Here is a 26562-nt window from a genome sequence, read left to right as displayed (position 1 = left end):
TCAAAGCACTGAAACAGCTCTTAAGGTTTTAAATGGCATACACCTCAATACAGATAAAGGCAATACATCAGTCCTGATGCTATTGGACCAGCATTTCACACTGTTGATCACATATTACTACACAGATTAGAACACTAGGTGGATTTATAGTTATACATAGTAATTATTATATATAGTAATTATTATATATACTGTAGTTACATAGTAATTATTAATGGAGTATATATAGTTTCATATAGAGTACTGTATATATATTATAGTATTCGCTTTGGACAAAAGGATCTGCCAAATCCTATAACCATAACCATAACCATAGTTATCAATCTTGTTGTTACGTTGTGATGCAATAATGTGAAGACAGTTGAGCAAAATAGGAAAAGTCTAATGTTACATACATGCTACCTGTTCCCCATAGAAACAGCATTAGCTCAGTACACAGAGTAGTCTTTATTGATCAATCAAGAGCATCAAGGGCAGTATATGACTTGAGCCAGCACATCTTATTTTTTAAACAGCATTTAAATTCTAAAGTACTGTTTCAGATAACTGAAAACATTGTGAGAGAATAAGCTACTGTCTTTTTGTAAAAATATAATGCTTTCACTCAGTCACTTGATTTCAACACGGTTTTTAGTAAAGAGGTTTATCAGGTGTGTTCTCAGTTCTTTTGTTGTTAGACAGTAAATTATAGGGTTGATGAGAGGTGGCAGCGTTGAGGCCACGATAAGCAGAGCATTCCTCTCAGTCAGGTTGAGTGTCACACCAACTTTAGTAAGCAGCACAGATACCAGTTTAGGTGAGTAGTAAACAGAAACCACAATGATATGTGAAATACAAGTAGTAAACATCTTCTTCTTGCTTCCCTTGTCTGAGAGTCTTAGAACAGTCCAGACAATAACAACATATGTCAAGAAGATTAGAGTAAAATGTCCGCCCAGAAGCCACAGCCACCAGCCCACGAGACTTGGGATTGAAAAATAAGGCCCAGGGTTCACACATCCAGCTCTTATCATTGCAGCATAGTCACAAAACACATATTGTATTATGGGCTGGCAGTATGGAACGTTGTATGCTGCTTCTGAAATTTGACTCAATGATAACATTCCTATTATCCAGGTAGCCACAATGCTCATGATACACCGTCTGTTTGTGAGAATAGTGATGTACCTCAGTGGCAAGCTAATCGCAAGCATTCGATCCACAGCCATCCATGTTAATGTCAGAATAGAAGTAATATCACCAAGATGGTAGCAGTACATACCAGTGAAACATGAATAGAAGGAAATGCTTTTCATTTCTGCAAGAAGCACAGCTATCATTGTTATGCAAGAGCTGGTGCTAAACGTTATGTCCACAATGGCTAAATTGCAAATTAATACATACATTGGTGAGTGCAAACGCCTGTCTGCAACTATTATACTCACATTTGTGCCACAACCAACCAGTGTGAGAACATAAGAAATAAGAATTAAGGAGCCAAGTAGTTTCTGATGAGAAAGATGATCAAAGCCTGTAATGATAAACTCAGACACCCGCACAGCTGTGTCATTTTTGGTCCCCATGTCATAGCACTGTTAAGTTTCTGCAGAAAAGATTCTTTTATTATATATCCTGCCTCACAAGATTGTTATGGTTATGCTGCCCTAACCCCCCCCCCCCCCCCCCCCCCCCCCCACACACACACACACACACACACGCAGGCAAAGATAACACAAACCTTGGAAATAAATACAAAAACAACCCTTTATTGTTGCTAGTGGCTTTACTATGGTCTACCACAATCACCAACATAAAATAGTTTCTGATTTAAAAATCCAAACACACATTTGGGCATTTATCCGGGCTTTTGGGTGCCTGGTAAACCTCATACACAGCAAAGAGGTTAGCTGACCAACCTCTTTAATTTGTTGGCTTACAGTAGTTTTATAGCAAAGTTATGAAAACACCATTTTATTAATGAATATTTCTTCTGTTTAATTCCATGTTCTACTCCTGCAACTCCTTGTAAACTGAAGGTCTTACATGTTTTCCCCTTGGTTGCTCAATGATTGTTGAAACTAATTCTTGCCTACATGATATTTCACAAAACGGTCAATGTTTTTTAAAAATATGTGTTTTTAATCCATACCCATATATGTTTTTGCACTAACTCACTGGCAAGTCTGGAACTGAAAATCGTGTTAAAGAGACTAGAATTCCTTGCAGTGCTCCTATCACTGATGTTTACACTGTAGACATCCCAGGACCTCATATATGATGCAAAACATTATTTTAAGTTACACAAAATGCACAAAATGATATCTGCAGGCTTTTATTTTTCAATTTATTGAGGTATGGTAGTAACCAAGACCATCTGCCCACTGAAACTTCATCAATTAATGACAGATCATCACAATGTAAAAATTCATTGTAGCATTAAACCATTAAACATTTGAATGAACAGACTGTGATTATATTTCACACATTAGTTTTACATCTTACTTGTCAAAGTTTCTTTTTGTCTTGTCAGTTTCTTGTTCAGCGTAATTGACTTGCACAATAAAATATGATTGTGTTGTGAACACTTACTTGCAAGTGTTGTGGCGTTTGTGTTTCGTTAAACTGTCTTGCGGTCGTGTTGTGAACACTTGCAAGTGTTGTGGTGTTTGTATTTCGCTGAGCCGCCAGGGCCACCGTAGATAGGCCTATACCATGAAGGTTTAATTTTCAACTAGAAAACGCAATTCCAGGGAATTACTAGTGCATGAAAATGCAAAACATATGGTGTGAAATATATTGTTAAAGGGTCAATGACGTGACGTCTAGATTTTCTGTCCAACAGCATTTTTTAAGTTTATAAAAGGTTTGAATGCCTGCAGACACACCATATATATGTGGGAGCACTCCCATATTTTTAACCACTTTACCTTTTGAAAAATCTTTAGGTATTTTTATTTTTTCTCTTATGTGAAGTATCAAAATATCATGTGGTGCGACTGTCCGACCATGACTGCTGTTTGGGAAACTTCTTTAAAATTACACTGAATCTATTCAAATGTGCGTTCTGCTCTATCTAGCATTTTTTTCAAAAGTGTTTTGTAGCTCTGTAGAAAATGACACAGCATTTTTTATTTTTATGTCCATCCTATTATACAAACAAACTTTGTTCGAAGAGGTCAACTTAATCAAATATCATCTGGTGCAACCATCAAGAAACTGCCATTTTGAGACTTTTATTTTAAAATTAATTCAAAGATCTTAAGTTGCATTCATAAACTAGTGTGCCAGGCACCCATTGGGGCAGCAAACAAGTTTGTAATTATCTCTTATATTTGGAAAAACATAGCTTAAATAACAGCTGGCAAGAAGTTGCCAAATTTGGACATCATGTGGTATGACCTCAACGATACAATGAATATTAATTTATTTGTTCAAATTTATTTTTTGATTAGAAATGAAATAGTGACCTTTTAGAGGAATCAAGTTTGTTATGAGTAGGTGGTCAATTTTGTGCCTGTAAATTTGATCTCAAGTTGAAAATGTCATGTGGTGCGACCAAACATCATGTGGTGCGACTATTACAAAATGCTTTTTTGTGTGGTTTTACATTTAATTTAGGATTTATATGCCTATGCAATTTATTTTAGTGTTATATGGAATCAATTTTTATACATTCAGAGTACATTTTCAAAGATTTCAAAAAAACGTTTACATTTACTCTTAGTACATTATAATGACAAAAATGTAAATAAAAATCATTTTACATGTAAGGTTACTTTGGTAAATGTACATTTATTAATCATTTATCCCTCCCACTGTGTTCTGTTCAGCAAGAAAGATATATTTCACTTATTATCAACATCATAAAAATAGGCTATCACTATGTATGTGGCGGTGAGGGGCGTTAACACTGTAATATAGGATTTTATTACCATTATTTTTGTTTTGTTTCACATTATTTTATTGTTTTTATTTGTTATATTATTAGTGATGATTGGGCAACATCATCAAATTTGTTTAATCATCTTTTTTTGTTTAAGTTTGTTTGCTCTGAAAACTTCCTCATTTCATTTCTGTATCACTTTCTCTCTCTCTCTCTCTCACTCTCTCACACACACTCACACGCACACATTGTGTATGTGTATGTGTGCAAACTCTCTCTCTCACACACACACACATACACACAGACACACACTCACTCTCTCTCTCTATCTCTATCTGTTAAACACTAGGCCTATTACTCTCTTCATCGCTGTATCTATCACAATATATCTATCACGCTAACTATCCCACTAACACACTATCAATCACAGATCACTATCTATCGCACAATCATGCTATCTATCACACTATCAATCTATCACACTACCTATCTATAATACTATCTATCTTTCTTTATCCATCATCTGTCGGTCTTCTAGCCTCCCCATGTAGTTAGCCTAACTTCTATGTCTCACTCTTTTACTAAAAAAAGCTTTCATTCTGCCATTGTTAGTCTGTCTGTCTGTCTATCTTTTAATTTCTTTATCTTTTATTATCTCTTCCTTTCCATCCAACCATGCACTTTTGTCTATCTTAATATCTTCTCCTGCCCCATCTCTTAAAATCATCTGCTAAATCCCATTCACTTTACAGTACATCCTGAATTTCTTCTGTTTATCCCCTCGATCTTTATCCCCTCGATCACTCACACACTTTTACCTCCTTTTCTCCCTTAAGCTGTCTACACTTATTTGTTTCTTTCTATGTGTGTTTGTTTTCATCACCTTCTATATTTCAAATGCCCTCACAAAGCTTATCTTTTTATACCTTTACCAATATATGGACATGTTCAACATCATTAGCAACTTAAAAATCTTTTACTTGTGTAAAACTTTTATTTTTTATTTAATTGTTGTTTTTTTTTGCTTTGCAAGCACTATATTACCCTCATGAAATGAAAATATAACAGTTTATTAATCTCTCTACTTATATTTTTAACGATATGAGATCCTTCAGTCATTTGGTGCGGCCACTCATCATGTGGTGCAACCAATAATAGCAATAACTGTGTTAAATTCAAAATGAAAAATACAATTTCTGTGGTTAAATTATTAATCAGTCATATAGTATGTTTAAGTCAATGCTATTTTTCAGACTTTTCCATCAGTTTTATAAAACTTACAGGAAAAATAAGGGTTCTAAATATATTTTATGAGGTGACAATGACAGTATAGAACAAAAATATCAGTCCAATATTCACAAAAAGTAAAGAAATTTAAATACTTTGTTTCTAAACAGTTCATATTATTAAGAACTTGTAAACAAACTTTTAAGCATGTTAAGGAAATACATTTAATTTTAAGATAATCTATGGTCGCACCACATGACATTTTTTAAGGCCGCAACCAATTCATTCTCATGAAAAAACACTAAAATCACATTACTTGAAATTTCAATATGGATTTTCATATACCCAACTTAATGTTTGAACAATTGAAACAGAAATTCTTATTTTTAGAATTTTAAATTTGGCCAGTTGAAAAACCTTATCCGTCATTGACCCTAAAACAGATGATGTTCTAATTGGCAACCAACATGATGAGGTTTAATATAGTTGGAATGACTGAACTAGGTAGATGAGGTTTAATATAGTTGGGATGACTGAACAGTTAAATAGGTGGATAGTTTAAAAGGTTAAATTATTTGCTAGGTAGATGAGGTTTTAAAAGGTTAAATTATTTGCTAGATAGATGAGGTTTAATATAGTTGGAATGACTGAACAGTTAAATAGGTGGATAGTTTAAAAGGTTAAATTATTTACTAGGTAGATGAGGTTTAATGTAGTTGGAATGACTGAACTAGGTAGACGAGGTTTAATATAGTTGGAATGACTGAACAGTTAAATAGGTGGATGGTTTAAAAGGTTAAATTATTTGCTAGGTAGATGATGTTTGATATAGTTGGAATGACTGAACTGTTAAATAGGTGGATAGTTTAAAAGGTTAAATTATTTGCTAGGTAGATGAGGTTTAATATAGTTGGAATGACTGAACAGTTAAATAGGTGGATAGTTTAAATGGTTAAATTATTTGCTAGGTAGATGAGTTTTAATATAGTTGGAATGACTGAACTAGGTAGACGAGGTTTAATATAGTTGGAATGACTGAACAGTTAAATAGGTGGATAGTTTAAAAGGTTAAATTATTTGCTAGGTAGATGAGGTTTAATATAGTTGGAATGACTGAACAGTTAAATAGGTGGATAGTTTAAAAGGTTAAATTATTTGCTAGGTAGATGAGGTTTTAAAAGGTTAAATTATTTGCTAGATAGATGAGGTTTAATATAGTTGGAATGACTGAACAGTTAAATAGGTGGATAGTTTAAAAGGTTAAATTATTTACTAGGTAGATGAGGTTTAATGTAGTTGGAATGACTGAACTAGGTAGACGAGGTTTAATATAGTTGGAATGACTGAACAGTTAAATAGGTGGATGGTTTAAAAGGTTAAATAATTTGATAGGTAGATGATGTTTAATATAGTTGGAATGACTGAACTAGGTAGATGAGGTTTAATATAGTTGGAATGACTGAACAGTTAAATAGGTGGATGGTTTAAAAGGTTAAATTATTTGCTAGGTAGATGATGTTTGATATAGTTGGAATGACTGAACAGTTAAATAGGTGGATAGTTTAAAAGGTTAAATTATTTGCTAGGTAGATGAGATTTAATATAGTTGGAATGACTGAACAGTTAAATATGTGGATAGTTTAAATGGTTAAATTATTTGCTAGGTAGATGAGTTTTAATATAGTTGGAATGACTGAACTAGGTAGACGAGGTTTAATATAGTTGGAATGACTGAACAGTTAAATAGGTGGATGGTTTAAAAGGTTAAATTATTTGCTAGGTAGATGATGTTTGATATAGTTGGAATGACTGAACTGTTAAATAGGTGGATAGTTTAAAAGGTTAAATTATTTGCTAGGTAGATGAGGTTTAATATAGTTGGAATGACTGAACAGTTAAATAGGTGGATAGTTTAAATGGTTAAATTATTTGCTAGGTAGATGAGTTTTAATATAGTTGGAAGGACTGAACTAGGTAGACGAGGTTTAATATAGTTGGAATGACTGAACAGTTAAATAGGTGGATGGTTTAAAAGGTTAAATTATTTGCTAGGTAGATGATGTTTAATATAGTTGGAATGACTGAACTAGGTAGATGAGGTTTAATATAGTTGGAATGACTGAACAGTTAAATAGGTGGATGGTTTAAAAGGTTAAATTATTTGCTAGGTAGATGATGTTTAATATAGTTGGAATGACTGAACTAGGTAGATGAGGTTTAATATAGTTGGAAATGACTGAACAGTTAAATAGGTGGATAGTTTAAAAGGTTAAACTATTTGCTAGATAGATGAGGTTTAATATAGTTGGAATGACTGAACAGTTTCTCAGGCTTATAGCATAGAATGAGACTGTATGCTTAAAGCCTGAGAAACTGACAGTTGATGCAGGTGGCCTGGCCACCTGGCACAATATTCTAATTGCTATGATGTCATAAAGCCTGAGAAACTCACAGTTGATCCAGGTGGCCTGGCCAGAGCCATATATGGTGATCCAGGTGGCCTGAACATCTGGCATAGGATTCTAAATGCTATTGTGATGTCATAATCTAATGTTAAGTCAATGGGGAAATTTTAGTAGTTTTTAATTAATAGTTTAAAAAGTATAAAAGTTACAAAGTTGAAAAATACATAGCTGAAGTCACATAAGACCTACGCAACGCAGTTTGAATGAAGTTTCTAAGTTAAACGGTTGAAGCTGTATTAAACGCACAAAAAGCGTTAGAAGAATAACTAGAAATGCAATTCCAAGGAATTACCAGTGCATGAAAATGCTTAAGTTGTGATGTAAAATATCATGTATAGTTAAAACAGATAATACAGAGATGGTTACTACAGTGATGCTAGGATAGACATGGTGGTTGCATAGTTTAATAAAAGTTGATCGTTTAAAAGTAGACTGTTTAAAAGCTGAATGTAGATAGTTTAAAAGTTGTTGATAGACAGTAGATAGTTTAAAAGTTGTTGATAGACAGCTAGTTTAATAGATAGTTTAATGATAGTTTAAAAGTAGACCGTTTAAAAGTTGAAGGTAAATAGTTTAAAAGTTGTTGACAGACTGGAAGTTTAATGAATGTTGATATTCAAATAGTTTAATGGCTGTGTATAGGTAGATATTTGACGATAACTGAAAGTTGGAATGGCTCTGATGTTTGCTAGCAGTTATGCTAAGATTTTTAACTATGCTAACCATGCTACTTAGCTAATGTTTTATAGCAGTGCTAGAAATGCTAACATGCTAACCATGCTACTTAGCTAACTTAGCTAACATTTTCTAGCAGTTTTGATAAACATGCTAACTATGTTAGCAATGCTAACTATGTTAACCATGCTACTTAGCTAACTTAACTAACGTTTTCTAGCAGTTTTGATAAACATGCTAACTATGCTAGCAATGCTAACATGTTAACTATGTTAACCATGTGACTTAGCTAACCTAGCTTATCATTTTTAGTAGTTATGCTAACTATGCTAACCATGTGACTTAGCTAACCTAGCTAATCATTTTTAGTAGTTATGCTAACTATGCTAACTAGCATGCTAACAATGCTAACCATGTGACTTAGCTAACCTAGCTAATCATTTTTAGTAGTTATGCTAACTATGCTAACTAGCATGCTAACAATGTTAACATGCTAACTATGCTAACCATGTGACTTAGCTAACATAGCTAATCATTTTTAGCAGTTTTGTTAAAAATGCTAACATGCTAACTATGCTAACATGCTAACTAGCTACAGTGGTTAGGAGTCATAGTTGATGACAAGTTAAAAGTTGTTGATAGACAGCTAGTTTAATAGATAGTTTAATCATAGTTTAAAAGTAGACTGTTTAAAAGTTGAATGTATATAGTTTAAAACTTTAAAAGTTGAATGTAGATAGTTTAAAAGTTGTTGATAGACAGCTAGTTTAATAGATAGATAGTTTAATGATAGTTTAAAAGTAGACCGTTTAAAAGTTGAATGTAAAAAGTTCAGTAGTTTAATGGGTTACATTGTTTACCAGTGGATTATTGTAGTGAGGACTTTTATTTTGAAACAGTTTTGGGCAGAGGAAACAGTTGAATAGGATGTGTAGTCTTAATTGACCCAGATTGTATGCTTAAAGCCTGAGGCTGCAGGTGGCCTGAACACCTGCCATAGGATTCTAATTGCTTAACGGCTGTATTATGATGTCACAATCGGCAATGTTAAGTCTATGGGGATTTTTAAAAAGTTTTTCTTTAATAGTTTAAAAAGTATAAAAGTTGAAAAGTTGAAAAGACATAGCAGCTTGGTCCGTTTGAATACCTACGTTACAAAGTTTGAATGAAGTTTCTAAGTTAAACTGTTCAAGAGAAATAGCGTACGGAAAAAGTGGTAAGCGGAATAATAATAATAAGAAGTTGTTGAAGTTGCCTAGGAAGAATAGTACAGTGCATTTTCATGCACTGTAATTATATATTTTGCGGTAATTATATATTATTCAATTATGTATAATTTTTCTGTGCTGTGCCATTTTATTTTATTTTTTGTTTCATATCCATTTATTTTTGATCACTTTCAGTCTGGTTTTTGCCAATCAAAGCACTGAAACAGCTCTTAAGGTTTTAAATGGCATACACCTCAATACAGGTAAAGGCAATACATCAGTCCTGATGCTATTGGACCAGCATTTCACACTGTTGATCACATATTACTACACAGATTAGAACACTAGGTGGATTTATAGTTATACATAGTAATTATTATATATAGTAATTATTATATATACTGTAGTTACATAGTAATTATTAATGGAGTATATATAGTTTCATATAGAGTACTGTATATATATATATTATAGTATTCGCTTTGGACAAAAGGATCTGCCAAATCCTATAACCATAACCATAACCATAGTTATCAATCTTGTTGTTACGTTGTGATGCAATAATGTGAAGACAGTTGAGCAAAATAGGAAAAGTCTAATGTTACATACATGCTACCTGTTCCCCATAGAAACAGCATTAGCTCAGTACACAGAGTAGTCTTTATTGATCAATCAAGAGCATCAAGGGCAGTATATGACTTGAGCCAGCACATCTTATTTTTAAAACAGCATTTAAATTCTAAAGTACTGTTTCAGATAACTGAAAACATTGTGAGAGAATAAGCTACTGTTTTTTTGTAAAAATATAATGCTTTCACTCAGTCACTTGATTTCAACACGGTTTTTAGTGAAGAGGTTTATCAGGTGTGTTCTCAGTTCTTTTGTTGTTAGACAGTAAATTATAGGGTTGATGAGAGGTGGCAGCGTTGAGGCCACGATAAGCAGAGCATTCCTCTCAGTCAGGTTGAGTGTCACACCAACTTTAGTAAGCAGCACAGATACCAGTTTAGGTGAGTAGTAAACAGAAACCACAATGATATGTGAAATACAAGTAGTAAACATCTTCTTCTTGCTTCCCTTGTCTGAGAGTCTTAGAACAGTCCAGACAATAACAACATATGTCAAGAAGATTAGAGTAAAATGTCCGCCCAGAAGCCACAGCCACCAGCCCACGAGACTTGGGATTGAAAAATAAGGCCCAGGGTTCACACATCCAGCTCTTATCATTGCAGCATAGTCACAAAACACATATTGTATTATGGGCTGGCAGTATGGAACGTTGTATGCTGCTTCTGAAATTTGACTCAATGATAACATTCCTATTATCCAGGTAGCCACAATGCTCATGATACACCGTCTGTTTGTGAGAATAGTGATGTACCTCAGTGGCAAGCTAATCGCAAGCATTCGATCCACAGCCATCCATGTTAATGTCAGAGTAGAAGTAATATCCCCAAGATGGTAGCAGTACATACCAGTGAAACATGAACAGAAGGAAATTCTTTTCATTTCTGCAAGAAGCACAGCTATCATTGTTATGCAAGAGCTGGTGCTAAACGTTATGTCCACAATGGCTAAATTGCAAATTAATACATACATTGGTGAGTGCAAACGCCTGTCTGCAACTATTATACTCACATTTGTGCCACAACCAACCAGTGTGAGAACATAAGAAATAAGAATTAAGGAGCCAAGTAGTTTCTGATGAGAAAGATGATCAAAGCCTGTAATGATAAACTCAGACACCCGCACAGCTGTGTCATTTTTGGTCCCCATGTCATAGCACTGTTAAGTTTCTGCAGAAAAGATTCTTTTATTATATATCCTGCCCCCCCCCCCCCCCCCCCACACACACACACGCAGGCAAAGATAACACAAACCTTGGAAATAAATACAAAAACAACCCTTTATTGTTGCTAGTGGCTTTACTATGGTCTACCACAATCACCAACATAAAATAGTTTCTGATTTAAAAATCCAAACACACATTTGGGCATTTATCCGGGCTTTTGGGTGCCTGGTAAACCTCATACACAGCAAAGAGGTTAGCTGACCAACCTCTTTAATTTGTTGGCTTACAGTAGTTTTATAGCAAAGTTATGAAAACACCATTTTATTAATGAATATTTCTTCTGTTTAATTCCATGTTCTACTCCTGCAACTCCTTGTAAACTGAAGGTCTTACATGTTTTCCCCTTGGTTGCTCAATGATTGTTGAAACTAATTCTTGCCTACATGATATTTCACAAAACGGTCAATGTTTTTTAAAAATATGTGTTTTTAATCCATACCCATATATGTTTTTGCACTAACTCACTGGCAAGTCTGGAACTGAAAATCGTGTTAAAGAGACTAGAATTCCTTGCAGTGCTCCTATCACTGATGTTTACACTGTAGACATCCCAGGACCTCATATATGATGCAAAACATTATTTTAAGTTACACAAAATGCACAAAATGATATCTGCAGGCTTTTATTTTTCAATTTATTGAGGTATGGTAGTAACCAAGACCATCTGCCCACTGAAACTTCATCAATTAATGACAGATCATCACAATGTAAAAATTCATTGTAGCATTAAACCATTAAACATTTGAATGAACAGACTGTGATTATATTTCACACATTAGTTTTACATCTTACTTGTCAAAGTTTCTTTTTTTCTTGTCAGTTTCTTGTTCAGCGTAATTGACTTGCACAATAAAATATGATTGTGTTGTGAACACTTACTTGCAAGTGTTGTGGCGTTTGTGTTTCGTTAAACTGTCTTGCGGTCGTGTTGTGAACACTTGCAAGTGTTGTGGTGTTTGTATTTCGCTGAGCCGTCAGGGCCACCGTAGATAGGCCTATACCATGAAGGTTTAATTTTCAACTAGAAAACGCAATTCCAGGGAATTACTAGTGCATGAAAATGCAAAACATATGGTGTGAAATATATTGTTAAAGGGTCAATGACGTGACGTCTAGATTTTCTGTCCAACAGCATTTTTTAAGTTTATAAAAGGTTTGAATGCCTGCAGACACACCATATATATGTGGGAGCACTCCCATATTTGTAACCACTTTACCTTTTGAAAAATCTTTAGGTATTTTTATTTTTTCTCTTATGTGAAGTATCAAAATATCATGTGGTGCGACTGTCCGACCATGACTGCTGTTTGGGAAACTTCTTTAAAATTACACTGAATCTATTCAAATGTGCGTTCTGCTCTATCTAGCATTTTTTTTCAAAAGTGTTTTGTAGCTCTGTAGAAAATGACACAGCATTTTTTATTTTTATGTCCATCCTATTATACAAACAAACTTTGTTCGAAGAGGTCAACTTAATCAAATATCATCTGGTGCAACCATCAAGAAACTGCCATTTTGAGACTTTTATTTTAAAATTAATTCAAAGATCTTAAGTTGCATTCATAAACTAGTGTGCCAGGCACCCATTGGGGCAGCAAACAAGTTTGTAATTATCTCTTATATTTGGAAAAACATAGCTTAAATAACAGCTGGCAAGAAGTTGCCAAATTTGGACATCATATGGTATGACCTCAACGATACAATGAATATTAATTTATTTGTTCAAATTTATTTTTTGATTAGAAATGAAATAGTGACCTTTTAGAGGAATCAAGTTTGTTATGAGTAGGTGGTCAATTTTGTGCCTGTAAATTTGATCTCAAGTTGAAAATGTCATGTGGTGCGACCAAACATCATGTGGTGCGACTATTACAAAATGCTTTTTTGTGTGGTTTTACATTTAATTTAGGATTTATATGCCTATGCAATTTATTTTAGTGTTATATGGAATCCATTTTTATACATTCAGAGTACATTTTCAAAGATTTCAAAAAAACGTTTACATTTACTCTTACACTCTAAAAAATGTTGGGTTAAAAATAACCCAAATATAACCCAGCCGCTGGTTAACTATTGGACCAACACCACATTGAGTTATCCTAACCCAATGGTCTGGGTACATTATTAAACCCAGCAGATTGGGTATGATTCTAACCCAAAACGCTGGGTTATATCAACACAACATTAGTTAAATTGGCACAATAGACTGGGTAAAAGTAACCAATGTGCTGGGTTATAACTATATAAATGTTGAGTAAAATTCACACAGTATATTGGGTATATATTCAACCCAAACCACTGGGTTATATCAACAGAACTGCTAGTTAAAATTACCAGTTGTCGGGTTTTCCAAACCCAGTATTTGGGTTGCATTGAGAGAAAATGGGCAACAGATAGCCATTGCAATGAAATAAAACAGTTCTACAGAATTATTTATTTGACAGTTTACTTTATTTTTGAACGGATAGCCTACTTTAAAAGCAGCAGCAGCATGTGATAAGTTACTTCCATGAAGACAGCTAGATTCCACGGTCCATTTGGGGGTCAGCCCTGTCAATCAAAGAAAGAAAAAGAGTGAATTAATCACTGCTATTTACAGAACCTTATATCAAGACTTTCACGAACCATTATCAGTGAATGATGTTGACAAACATTAAAAATCCCCCAGGAGACAAAATATTAGCGCAACACACTCGGAAACCATGACCACCTCATGGAGTTGTTTAACAGCAGACTTGACAAACGTTACGTTCAGTAATGTTAACGTTAGTGGCAGTGATAGTTCTACCGTTAGCTAGCTGCTAGCTCATGTTAGCACATTCAGTTCGTGAAATCCAAGTTGTGTGTAACATTAATGTTACCACCAAATACCACCCAGTAAGTTACATGGCTATAATATGAAGCTACAATGAATGCATTAATATGTTGTTTGGCATGATGATTACCGTACGTGTGAAGAGACTACTTCGACTGTATAGCCTTCATTAGCTGACACACATGCTGCACTACCACGAAGCATTCAATTACAGTAACGTTAGCATAGTCTACCAACCGTCTGCTAACGTTAACCTAGCCAGCTGTTGGTATGCTAATTTTAGTTCGTTTTAAAAGTTTGTTTTGTTTCTGTTCAGCAGTTCATACCCAGTGAACACAGAACTATGTTTTTAAGAGTCTGTCTTTGTGTAGATTTAACATTAACATGAGCAGTAATTGTAAGTTAATGTTAGCTAACGTTAGCTGGCTTGAATGACACAATTCTTAACCTGCTTGAGGCAAAACGAAATTGGCAGGCAGAATATCGATTCATATCACGAAGGGTATCTCTGGGTGGACTTTTAAAATCCTTCTGAATAATAATAAAAAAAGTTAAAAACAGATACATACCTTCCGAAATCGCCTGATTTCCACTGCATGTTGACAGCTGCTGGACTGCATGGACGGTTGAAAGAATAACGATTTCCCCCGAACTCTCAAATAACTATGCTGTGTTAAAGTTACCCTGGTGAAACTTCATTTCTGTGTCACTTTCTCTCTCTCTCTCTCTCACTCTCTCACACACACTCACACACACACGCACACATTGTGTATGTGTATGTGTGCAAACTCTCTCTCTCACACACACACACATACACACAGACACACACTCACTCTCTCTCTCTATCTCTATCTGTTAAACACTAGGCCTATTACTCTCTTCATCGCTGTATCTATCACAATATATCTATCACGCTAACTATCCCACTAACACACTATCAATCACAGATCACTATCTATCGCACAATCATGCTATCTATCACACTATCAATCTATCACACTACCTATCTATAATACTATCTATCTTTCTTTATCCATCATCTGTCTGTCTTCTAGCCTCCCCATGTAGTTAGCCTAACTTCTATGTCTCACTCTTTTACTCAAAAAAGCTTTCATTCTGCCATTGTTAGTCTGTCTGTCTGTCTATCTTTTAATTTCTTTATCTTTTATTATCTCTTCCTTTCCATCCAACCATGCACTTTTGTCTATCTTAATATCTTCTCCTGCCCCATCTCTTAAAATCATCTGCTAAATCCCATTCACTTTACGTCCTGAATTTCTTCTGTTTATCCAATTTATCCAGTTTATACAATTTCTGTGGTTAAATTATTAATCAGTCATATAGTATGTTTAAGTCAATGCTATTTTTCAGACTTTTCCATCAGTTTTATAAAACTTACAGGAAAAATAAGGGTTCTAAATATATTTTATAAGGTGACAATGACAGTATAGAACAAAAATATCAGTCCAATATTCACAAAAAGTAAAGAAATTTAAATACTTTGTTTCTAAACAGTTCATATTATTAAGAACTTGTAAACAAACTTTTAAGCATGTTAAGGAAATACATTTAATTTTAAGATAATCACATTACTTGAAATTTTAATATGGATTTTCATATACCCAACATTCTTAATGTTTGAACAATTGAAACAGAAATTCTTATTTTTAGAATTTTAAATTTGGCCAGTTGAAAAACCTTATCCGTCATTGACCCTAAAACAGATGATGTTCTAATTGGCAACCAACATGATGAGGTTTAATATAGTTGGAATGACTGAACTAGGTAGATGAGGTTTAATATAGTTGGGATGACTGAACAGTTAAATAGGTGGATAGTTTAAAAGGTTAAATTATTTGCTAGGTAGATGAGGTTTTAAAAGGTTAAATTATTTGCTAGATAGATGAGGTTTAATATAGTTGGAATGACTGAACAGTTAAATAGGTGGATAGTTTAAAAGGTTAAATTATTTACTAGGTAGATGAGGTTTAATGTAGTTGGAATGACTGAACTAGGTAGACGAGGTTTAATATAGTTGGAATGACTGAACAGTTAAATAGGTGGATGGTTTAAAAGGTTAAATAATTTGCTAGGTAGATGATGTTTAATATAGCTGGAATGACTGAACTAGGTAGATGAGGTTTAATATAGTTGGAATGACTGAACAGTTAAATAGGTGGATGGTTTAAAAGGTTAAATTATTTGCTAGGTAGATGATGTTTGATATAGTTGGAATGACTGAACTAGGTAGATGAGGTTTAATATAGTTGGAATGACTGAACAGTTAAATAGGTGGATAGTTTAAAAGGTTAAATTATTTGCTAGGTAGATGAGGTTTAATATAGTTGGAATGACTGAACAGTTAAATAGGTGGATAGTTTAAATGGTTAAATTATTTGCTAGGTAGATGAGTTTTAATATAGTTGGAATGACTGAACTAGGTAGACGAGGTTTAATATAGTTGGAATGACTGAACAGTTAAATAGGTGGATGGTTTAAAAGGTTAAATTATTTGCTAGGTAGATGATGTTTAATATAGCTGGAATGACTGAACTAGGTAGATGAGGTTTAATATAGTTGGAATGACTGAACAGTTAAATAGGTGGATGGTTTAAAAGGTTAAATTATTTGCTAGGTAGATGATGTTTGATATAGTTGGAATGACTGAACTAGGTAGATGAGGTTTAATATAGTTGGAATGACTGAACAGTTAAATAGGTGGATAGTTTAAAAGGTTAAATTATTTGCTAGGTAGATGAGGTTTAATATAGTTGGAATGACTGAACAGTTAAATAGGTGGATAGTTTAAATGGTTAAATTATTTGCTAGGTAGATGAGTTTTAATATAGTTGGAATGACTGAACTAGGTAGACGAGGTTTAATATAGTTGGAATGACTGAACAGTTAAATAGGTGGATGGTTTAAAAGGTTAAATTATTTGCTAGGTAGATGATGTTTAATATAGTTGGAATGACTGAACTAGGTAGATGAGGTTTAATATAGTTGGAATGACTGAACGGTTAAATAGGTGGATAGTTTAAAAGGTTAAATTATTTGCTAGGTAGATGAGGTTTAATATAGTTGGAATGACTGAACAGTTAAATAGGTGGATAGTTTAAATGGTTAAATTATTTGCTAGGTAGATGAGTTTTAATATAGTTGGAATGACTGAACAGTTTCTCAGGCTTATAGCATAGAATGAGACTGTATGCTTAAAGCCTGAGAAACTGACAGTTGATGCAGGTGGCCTGGCCACCTGGCACAATATTCTAATTGCTATGATGTCATAAAGCCTGAGAAACTCACAGTTGATCCAGGTGGCCTGGCCAGAGCCATATATGGTGATCCAGGTGGCCTGAACATCTGGCATAGGATTCTAAATGCTATTGTGATGTCATAATCTAATGTTAAGTCAATGGGGAAATTTTAGTAGTTTTTAATTAATAGTTTAAAAAGTATAAAAGTTACAAAGTTGAAAAATACATAGCTGAAGTCACATAAGACCTACGCAACGCAGTTTGAATGAAGTTTCTAAGTTAAACGGTTGAAGCTGTATTAAACGCACAAAAAGCGTTAGAAGAAGAACTAGAAATGCAATTCCAAGGAATTACCAGTGCATGAAAATGCTTAAGTTGTGATGTAAAATATCATGTATAGTTAAAACAGATAATACAGAGATGGTTACTACGGTGATGCTAGGATAGACATGGTGGTTGCATAGTTTAATAAAACTTGATCGTTTAAAAGTAGACTGTTTAAAAGCTGAATGTAGATAGTTTAAAAGTTGTTGATAGACAGTAGATAGTTTAAAAGTTGTTGATAGACAGCTAGTTTAATAGATAGTTTAATGATAGTTTAAAAGTAGACCGTTTAAAAGTTGAAGGTAAATAGTTTAAAAGTTGTTGACAGACTGGAGACAGACTTACTTAGCTAACTTAGCTAACGTTTTCTAGCAGTTTTGATAAACATGCTAACTATGTTAGCAATGCTAACTATGCTAACCATGCTACTTAGCTAACTTAACTAACGTTTTCTAGCAGTTTTGATAAACATGCTAACTATGTTAGCAATGCTAACATGTTAACTATGTTAACCATGTGACTTAGCTAACCTAGCTTATCATTTTTAGTAGTTATGTTAACTAGCATGCTAACTATGCTAACCATGTGACTTTGCTAACCTAGCTAATCATTTTTAGTAGTTATGCTAACTATGCTAACTAGCATGCTAACAATGCTAACCATGTGACTTAGCTAACCTAGCTAATCATTTTTAGTAGTTATGCTAACTATGCTAACTAGCATGCTAACAATGCTAACTATGCTAACCATGTGACTTAGATAACATAGCTAATCATTTTTAGCAGTTTTGTTAAAAATGCTAACATGTTAACTATGCTAACATGCTAACTAGCTACAGTGGTTAGGAGTCATAGTTGATGACAAGTGTTGACATAGTTGATGACAAGTTAAAAGTTGTTGATAGACAGCTAGTTTAATAGATAGTTTAATCATAGTTTAAAAGTAGACTGTTTAAAAGTTGAATGTATATAGTTTAAAACTTTAAAAGTTGAATGTAGATAGTTTAAAAGTTGTTGATAGACAGCTAGTTTAATAGATAGATAGTTTAATGATAGTTTAAAAGTAGACCGTTTAAAAGTTGAATGTAAAAAGTTCAGTAGTTTAATGGGTTACATTGTTTACCAGTGGATTATTGTAGTGAGGACTTTTATTTTGAAACAGTTTTGGGCAGAGGAAACAGTTGAATAGGATGTGTAGTCTTAATTGACCCAGATTGTATGCTTAAAGCCTGAGGCTGCAGGTGGCCTGAACACCTGCCATAGGATTCTAATTGCTTAACGGCCGTATTATGATGTCACAATCGGCAATGTTAAGTCTATGGGGATTTTTAAAAAGTTTTTCTTTAATAGTTTAAAAAGTATAAAAGTTTAAAAGTTGAAAAGACATAGCAGCTTGGTCCGTTTGAATACCTACGTTACAAAGTTTGAATGAAGTTTCTAAGTTAAACTGTTCAAGAGAAATAGCGTACGGAAAAAGTGGTAAGCGGAATAATAATAATAAGAAGTTGTTGAAGTTGCCTAGGAAGAATAGTATTTTCATGCACTGTAATTATATATTTTGCGGTAATTATATATTATTCAATTATATATAATTTTTCTGTGCTGTGCCATTTTATTTTATTTTTTGTTTCATATCCATTTCTACCATTAATGTACTGTAAATGAAAAAGCTGAACACAAAACACAGTGAACACAAAACATGATGTCTATGCTGATACTACTGTAAGGTTTTTGTTGTGACCAGTTCAAGTCCTACGATAATCCTGCTTTGTAACTGGCATTTTTTTCCCCATAGCAGATGCCTTGAATCTGTTGATTGTTAGGCTATGTCATATTTGTAACTTTCTTTTGACAAAACTTGCCAGAAATCCTCATTTAAGGAGTAATATTTCAAAAATGTCTTCTGGGGGAGCACCCCCATACCCTCCTAGCTTAATTATAACTAAACCCCTGCTTCTGGAAAAATGTCTAGGGCAACCAATGAGCAGTCTAGATCCGGGCCTGTGTCACATATACTGAATTTGTCATTTATTTGAATTCAACTTAATCCAGTGTTTTTATCAGATTGACACTAATATTTAAACAATTGTAGCGGTACATTTTTTTTTACATTGTACAGAGGATCTGTAGTAATGTAGAATATAATTAGCTCTCATTCAATTGTTGTAAGTCATTTAACTGCTATGCGGTTTTGAGTCAACAATTTGATCAGACGTGTTCTTAGTTCTTTTGTCGTTACGCAGTAAGTTACTGGGTTGATGAGAGGTGGCAGCATTGAAGCAATAATCACTACAGCATTCCTCTCTGTGAGGTTCAGATGAACCCCTATTCTAGTCAACAGTACAATGACGTGCTTTGGAGCATAGTAACTGGTGCACACAATGACATGCTACACATTTTTTAGCTAGTGCTACAAATATATTCACCTTTGCAGCGCCATAGGCTACTTTCTGTGCGGCCCGCACACACACACAGGCATGCCAAACAAGCATACACAAAAGTTTCAAGAGTGGGGGATGGAGTAGAAGGTGGAGACAAATTGATTAGTGTGATTTATTTTCACAGAACGGATGTATAGGACTGAGCGGCGGTCATCTTTTGTACCGCTATGCGGTACATCTAGTTAGCAAAATTATTGAAAAAAAATAGTCTGTAATCAACTAACCACCTTCCTATCAGAAAATGGGTATTTTGATCACTTTCAGTCTGGTTTTTGCCAATCAAAGCACTGAAACAGCTCTTAAGGTTTTAAATGGCATACACCTCAATACAGATAAAGGCAATACATCAGTCCTGATGCTATTGGACCAGCATTTCACACTGTTGATCACATATTACTACACAGATTAGAACACTAGGTGGATTTATAGTTATACATAGTAATTATTATATATAGTAATTATTATATATACTGTAGTTACATAGTAATTATTAATGGAGTATATATAGTTTCATATAGAGTACTGTATATATATTATAGTATTCGCTTTGGACAAAAGGATCTGCCAAATCCTATAACCATAACCATAACCATAGTTATCAATCTTGTTGTTACGTTGTGATGCAATAATGTGAAGACAGTTGAGCAAAATAGGAAAAGTATAATGTTACATACATGCTACCTGTTCCCCATAGAAACAGCATTAGCTCAGTACACAGAGTAGTCTTTATTGATCAATCAAGAGCATCAAGGGCAGTATATGACTTGAGCCAGCACATCTTATTTTTTAAACAGCATTTAAATTCTAAAGTACTGTTTCAGATAACTGAAAACATTGTGAGAGAATAAGCTACTGTCTTTTTGTAAAAATATAATGCTTTCACTCAGTCACTTGATTTCAACACGGTTTTTAGTAAAGAGGTTTATCAGGTGTGTTCTCAGTTCTTTTGTTGTTAGACAGTAAATTATAGGGTTGATGAGAGGTGGCAGCGTTGAGGCCACGATAAGCAGAGCATTCCTCTCAGTCAGGTTGAGTGTCACACCAACTTTAGTAAGCAGCACAGATACCAGTTTAGGTGAGTAGTAAACAGAAACCACAATGATATGTGAAATACAAGTAGTAAACATCTTCTTCTTGCTTCCCTTGTCTGAGAGTCTTAGAACAGTCCAGACAATAACAACATATGTCAAGAAGATTAGAGTAAAATGTCCGCCCAGAAGCCACAGCCACCAGCCCACGAGACTTGGGATTGAAAAATAAGGCCCAGGGTTCACACATCCAGCTCTTATCATTGCAGCATAGTCACAAAACACATATTGTATTATGGGCTGGCAGTATGGAACGTTGTATGCTGCTTCTGAAATTTGACTCAATGATAACATTCCTATTATCCAGGTAGCCACAATGCTCATGATACACCGTCTGTTTGTGAGAATAGTGATGTACCTCAGTGGCAAGCTAATCGCAAGCATTCGATCCACAGCCATCCATGTTAATGTCAGAGTAGAAGTAATATCCCCAAGATGGTAGCAGTACATACCAGTGAAACATGAATAGAAGGAAATTCTTTTCATTTCTGCAAGAAGCACAGCTATCATTGTTATGCAAGAGCTGGTGCTAAACATTATGTCCACAATGGCTAAATTGCAAATTAATACATACATTGGTGAGTGCAAACGCCTGTCTGCAACTATTATACTCACATTTGTGCCACAACCAACCAGTGTGAGAACATAAGAAATAAGAATTAAGGAGCCAAGTAGTTTCTGATGAGAAAGATGATCAAAGCCTGTAATGATAAACTCAGACACCCGCACAGCTGTGTCATTTTTGGTCCCCATGTCATGGCACTGTTAAGTGTCTGCAGAAAAGATTCTTTTATTATATATCCTGCCTCACAAGATTGTTATGGTTATGCTGCCCTACCCACCCCCCTCCCAACACACACACACACAGGCAAAGATAACACAAACCTTGGAAATAAATACAAAAACAACCCTTTATTTTTGCTAGTGGCTTTACTATGGTCTACCACAATCACCAACATAAAATAGTTTCTGATTTTGGGCTTTTGGGTGCCTGGTAAACCTCATACACAGCAAAGAGGTTAGCTGACCAACCTCTTTAATTTGTTGGCTTACAGTAGTTTTATAGCAAAGTTATGAAAACACCATTTTATTAATGAATATTTCTTCTGTTTAATTCCATGTTCTACTCCTGCAACTCCTTGTAAACTGAAGGTCTTACATGTTTTCCCCTTGGTTGCTCAATGATTGTTGAAACTAATTCTTGCCTACATGATGTATATTTCACAAAACGGTCAATGTTTTTAAAAAATATGTGTCAAGATGCACAAAATGATATCTGCAGGCTTTTATTTTTCAATTTATTGAGGTATAGTAGTAACCAAGACCATCTGCCCACTGAAACTTCATCAATTAATGACAGATCATCACAATGTAAAAATTAATTGTAGCATTAAACCATTAAACATTTGAATGAACAGACTGTGATTATATTTCACACATTAGTTTTACATCTTACTTGTCAAAGTTTCTTTTTTTTCTTGTCAGTTTCTTGTTCAGTGTAATTGACTTGCACAATAAAATGTGATTTTGTTGTGAACTCTTACTTGCAAGTGTTGTGGCGTTTGTGTTTCGTTAAACTGTCTTGCGGTCGTGTTGTGAACACTTGCAAGTGTTGTGGTGTTTGTATTTCGCTGAGCCGTCAGGGCCACCGTAGATAGGCCTATACCATGAAGGTTTAATTTTCAATTATATATTTTGCAGTAATTATATATTATTCAATTATATATAATTTTTCTGTGCTGTGCCATTTTATTTTATTTTTTGTTTCATATCAATTTCTACCATTAATGTACTGTAAATGTAAAAGCTGAACACAAAACACAGTGAACACAAAACATGATGTCTATGCTGATACTAAGGTTTTTGTTGTGACCAGTTCAAGTCCTACGATAATCCTGCTTTGTAACTGGCATTTTTTTCCCCATAGCAGATGCCTTGAATCTGTTGATTGTTAGGCTATGTCATATTTGTAACTTTCTTTTGACAAAACTTGCCAGAAATCCTCATTTAAGGAGTAATATTTCAAAAATTTCTTCCGGGGGAGCACACCCCCATACCCTCCTAGCTTAATTATAACTAAACCCCTGCTTCTGGAAAAATGTCTAGGGCAACCAATGAGCAGTCTAGATCCGGGCCTGTGTCACATATACTGAATTTGTCATTTATTTGAATTCAACTTAATCCAGTGTTTTTATCAGATTGACACTAATATTTAAACAATTGTAGCGGTACATTTTTTGTTACATTGTACAGAGGATCTGTAGTAATGTAGAATATAATTAGCTCTCATTCAATTGTTGTAAGTCATTTAACTGCTATGCGGTTTTGAGTCAACAATTTGATCAGACGTGTTCTTAGTTCTTTTGTCGTTACGCAGTAAGTTACTGGGTTGATGAGAGGTGGCAGCATTGAAGCAATAATCACTACAGCATTCCTCTCTGTGAGGTTCAGATGAACCCCTATTCTAGTCAACAGTACAATGACGAGCTTTGGAGCATAGTAACTGGTGCACACAATGACATGTGAAATACAAGTACTGGACATTTTCTTTCGACTTCCCTTGTCTGATAACCTTAATACAGTGACAACAATAACAACATATGTTAGAAAGATCAGGGTAAAATGGCCACCCAGCAGCCACGACCCTAGGATCACAGCAACAATAAAATAGGGTTCTGGCTCCACACAAGACGCTCTTACCATTGCAGGATAGTCACAGAACACATATCTAACTATGGGCTGGCAGTATGGAAGCCCATCGGCCACTCCAGTCACAGCACCCATTGCTGCAATAGCTATTAGCCAGGTTACTACTATAAGTATGATACTGCGCCTGTTTGTGAGGATGTTGTGGTATCTGAGTGGCCACTTAATTGCGAGCATTCGATCCACGGCCATCAAGGTTATTGCAAGGCATCCTGTGATGTCCCCGAGATGATAAATGTACATAGTGGAGGCGCATGAGTAGTAGGACATTGTTTTCATTTCAAGAAGAAGCACAGATATCATTGTTATACTCGCAGCTGTAGTAAACATTATATCAACAAATGCCAAGTTGCAGATGAAGATGTACATGGGAGAGTGCAGCTGTCTGTCTGAAATGATAAAGCTTATATTGGTGGTACAAAAGATCAATATGAAAACATAAGTAATCATGATGATGGAGCCAAGAAGTTTCTGATGTGGTAGATGGTCGAAGCCTGTGATGGTCAATTCAGAGACTCTGACTATTGAATCATTTGTGGTACCCATGTTTGACATATAAACATCATTCAAAGGTATCCAAAAGATATCTATCCATAGTTCATCATCATAACAAAGTCTGGGTGAGAATGAGTTATTCAGTACTTTACATGGTAGAAGTCTTCAGTTTCCCCTCATGAATCATGACTATTGGGTGTTCTTCTTTTGAGGGGACAGCTTGTCGGGTTTTATATGTAGTCCTATGAAGGTCCGCTGGGTTCATCGCTGTGGTCTGGACCAATAGATTTTAGGTATTCACATAACAAAAAATCACCAGTTAAACAAGAACAGTCAGGTGATTGCAGACCCTTGGCCTTACCTTGCAACAATAATGAAAGTGAAATACACAGTACAAACTGGCTACCACAGACAGCAGTTGGGCCCTACGAAAGCCTTTAGGTCAATTCAAAGTCAAAGTCAAAGTCTGCTTTATTGTCAATTTCTTCACATGTCAAGACATACAAAGAGATCGAAATTGTGTTTCCTACTATCCCACGGTGGAGACAAGACATATTTTACCAATTAGGTCCACAGACAAACATAACATTCAAGTAAACAATATAAAAAGTAAAAATAAGAAGGCACATACAATGAAGAAATAAGAGCAGCAAAATTTGGTAGAAATTGTGCAATTGTGCATACAGTAGACAGTCAATATAATAGTGCAAAAGTCAGGCCAATAAATGGCTGAGGTAGTTTTGTTTGACCTAAGTATGCAAGTGGCATAGTGGTGCAAGTTATGTAAGAGCAGCAGAAGTGTGTTCAGAAGTGTTCAGGACAACAGGACAACAACAACAAGTTGCAAGTGTGCAAGTGTACAAGTGGAGTAGTGCAAGTGGAGTAGTGCAAGGCAGCCATTTTGGGTCTAAAAGTCCAGGATGTTATGTAGCTGAGGGTGGAGGGGGGAGAGGGGGGAGAGAGTTCAGGATCCTAACAGCCTGGTGTATGAAGCTGCAGGGATGTAGAAACAGAAAGAATCAACTACTGTTATAGGTTTGCAAATGTGAAAATGATTAGGCCTACACACTAATGAAAATTAGAATGATACATTTGAATGATACATCCCTGCTAATTCATAGGCTCTACTGCATGAACCTTAATTTGAGTTGTGTGTAGCTCCTTGACAATTATCTGTACAATATGCTATCTTTTGAAAAAGAAGAGAAAAATATCTGAAGGACCAAAGAGAAAGAACTAACATTTAGAGTATAACATGTTGGATTATCTTCACTCCAAACGTAGGCGATTTGTATATAACCAATAATTTAGGCTGGCCTGCTGTAGCATGGTTTAATGGCAGTTTCTGTGACTGAGGGAGTTAGGAATTGTGACATATAGGGTGGGTGACTTTTCAACTGAACTTGTGATAGTAAAATGATGTATATAGTGGATTCTACATATACTGCAAGTAACTAAACTGTGCTGCCATCATAATATTGCTTAGCTTAGCCCGACCTGACCGACCCTGATTACTCCTGTCTAATAAGATAAGATAAGATAAGACTTTATTCATCCCACAGCTGGGAAATTTAATTATCACAACAGCCCAGTAGTATTTAAATAGAGAGTAAGAAAGTTGTATACAGTATGCCCAGCATACAAGCACACCTAAAAAACAAAAAATCACACAGTGATTGCAACACGCCTTAAGGTTTCACCCAATACTTTGAGGCAGAGTGAACCAGTATATATGGTGAATAAAAAAGCTTCACATCACATTTACAGTGGAAAATGCACATATTAATAATGAAGTTCAGACACTACATTAACATTACAAATTTGCTGGCCTACATTGGTCTTTAAGGGCGTACTCACACTATGCCATCCATACCGTACCCGAGTACATTTGAACCCCAAAGTCCGGTTTGTTTGACTAGTGTGATTGCTCTGTACCGTACCCAGGCACGGTATGCTTATTTGTGCCCGGGTCTTCTTAAGGAGGTGGACTCGGGCATGGTACGGTTGGGCTTATAATCGAGCCTATGCAAAGATTCTAGAGCACAGCAGCTCAACCGTGCCTGGGTACAGTTTGATAATAAGCAGTGTGAGTGCGGACCAAGAATGGGAAAGAACCGTACTCCGACATGGTACAAGTGACCCGTGCCC

At 34.9% G+C, this 26562-nt stretch overlaps 4 protein-coding genes and 1 long non-coding RNA gene across 5 annotated transcripts; all 5 read right to left on the bottom strand.

Annotated features, from left to right (window-relative positions):
- Positions 1–608: 608 nt before the first annotated feature.
- LOC121709104 (olfactory receptor 10G4-like) lies at positions 609–1562 on the bottom strand. The gene has a single exon (XM_042092181.1). It carries the CDS (start codon positions 1560–1562, stop codon positions 609–611), a length of 954 nt encoding a protein of 317 aa, XP_041948115.1.
- Positions 1563–10259: 8697 nt separating this feature from the next.
- Positions 10260–11213, bottom strand: LOC121709102 (olfactory receptor 10G4-like). The gene has a single exon (XM_042092180.1). The coding sequence runs from the start codon at positions 11211–11213 to the stop codon at positions 10260–10262; it is 954 nt and encodes a 317-aa protein (XP_041948114.1).
- Positions 11214–15465: 4252 nt separating this feature from the next.
- Positions 15466–20156, bottom strand: LOC121709681. Its single transcript, XR_006032006.1, has 2 exons — positions 20071–20156; positions 15466–15498 (listed from the first exon to the last, which is right to left on the bottom strand). It is a non-coding gene; the product is annotated as an uncharacterized LOC121709681 (long non-coding RNA).
- Positions 20157–21012: 856 nt separating this feature from the next.
- LOC121709101 (olfactory receptor 10G4-like) lies at positions 21013–21966 on the bottom strand. The gene has a single exon (XM_042092179.1). The coding sequence runs from the start codon at positions 21964–21966 to the stop codon at positions 21013–21015; it is 954 nt and encodes a 317-aa protein (XP_041948113.1).
- A 1551-nt stretch (positions 21967–23517) lies between these two features.
- Positions 23518–24465, bottom strand: LOC121709097 (olfactory receptor 10G7-like). The gene has a single exon (XM_042092169.1). It carries the CDS (start codon positions 24463–24465, stop codon positions 23518–23520), a length of 948 nt encoding a protein of 315 aa, XP_041948103.1.
- Between the last annotated feature and the right edge of the window lie 2097 nt (positions 24466–26562).

Source organism: Alosa sapidissima, chromosome 5, assembly GCF_018492685.1.
Source record: "Alosa sapidissima isolate fAloSap1 chromosome 5, fAloSap1.pri, whole genome shotgun sequence".
Taxonomy (NCBI): domain Eukaryota; kingdom Metazoa; phylum Chordata; class Actinopteri; order Clupeiformes; family Clupeidae; genus Alosa; species Alosa sapidissima.
The sequence above is the reverse complement of the archived record's forward strand: the minus strand, read 5'-3'. Positions and strand labels throughout refer to the sequence as shown.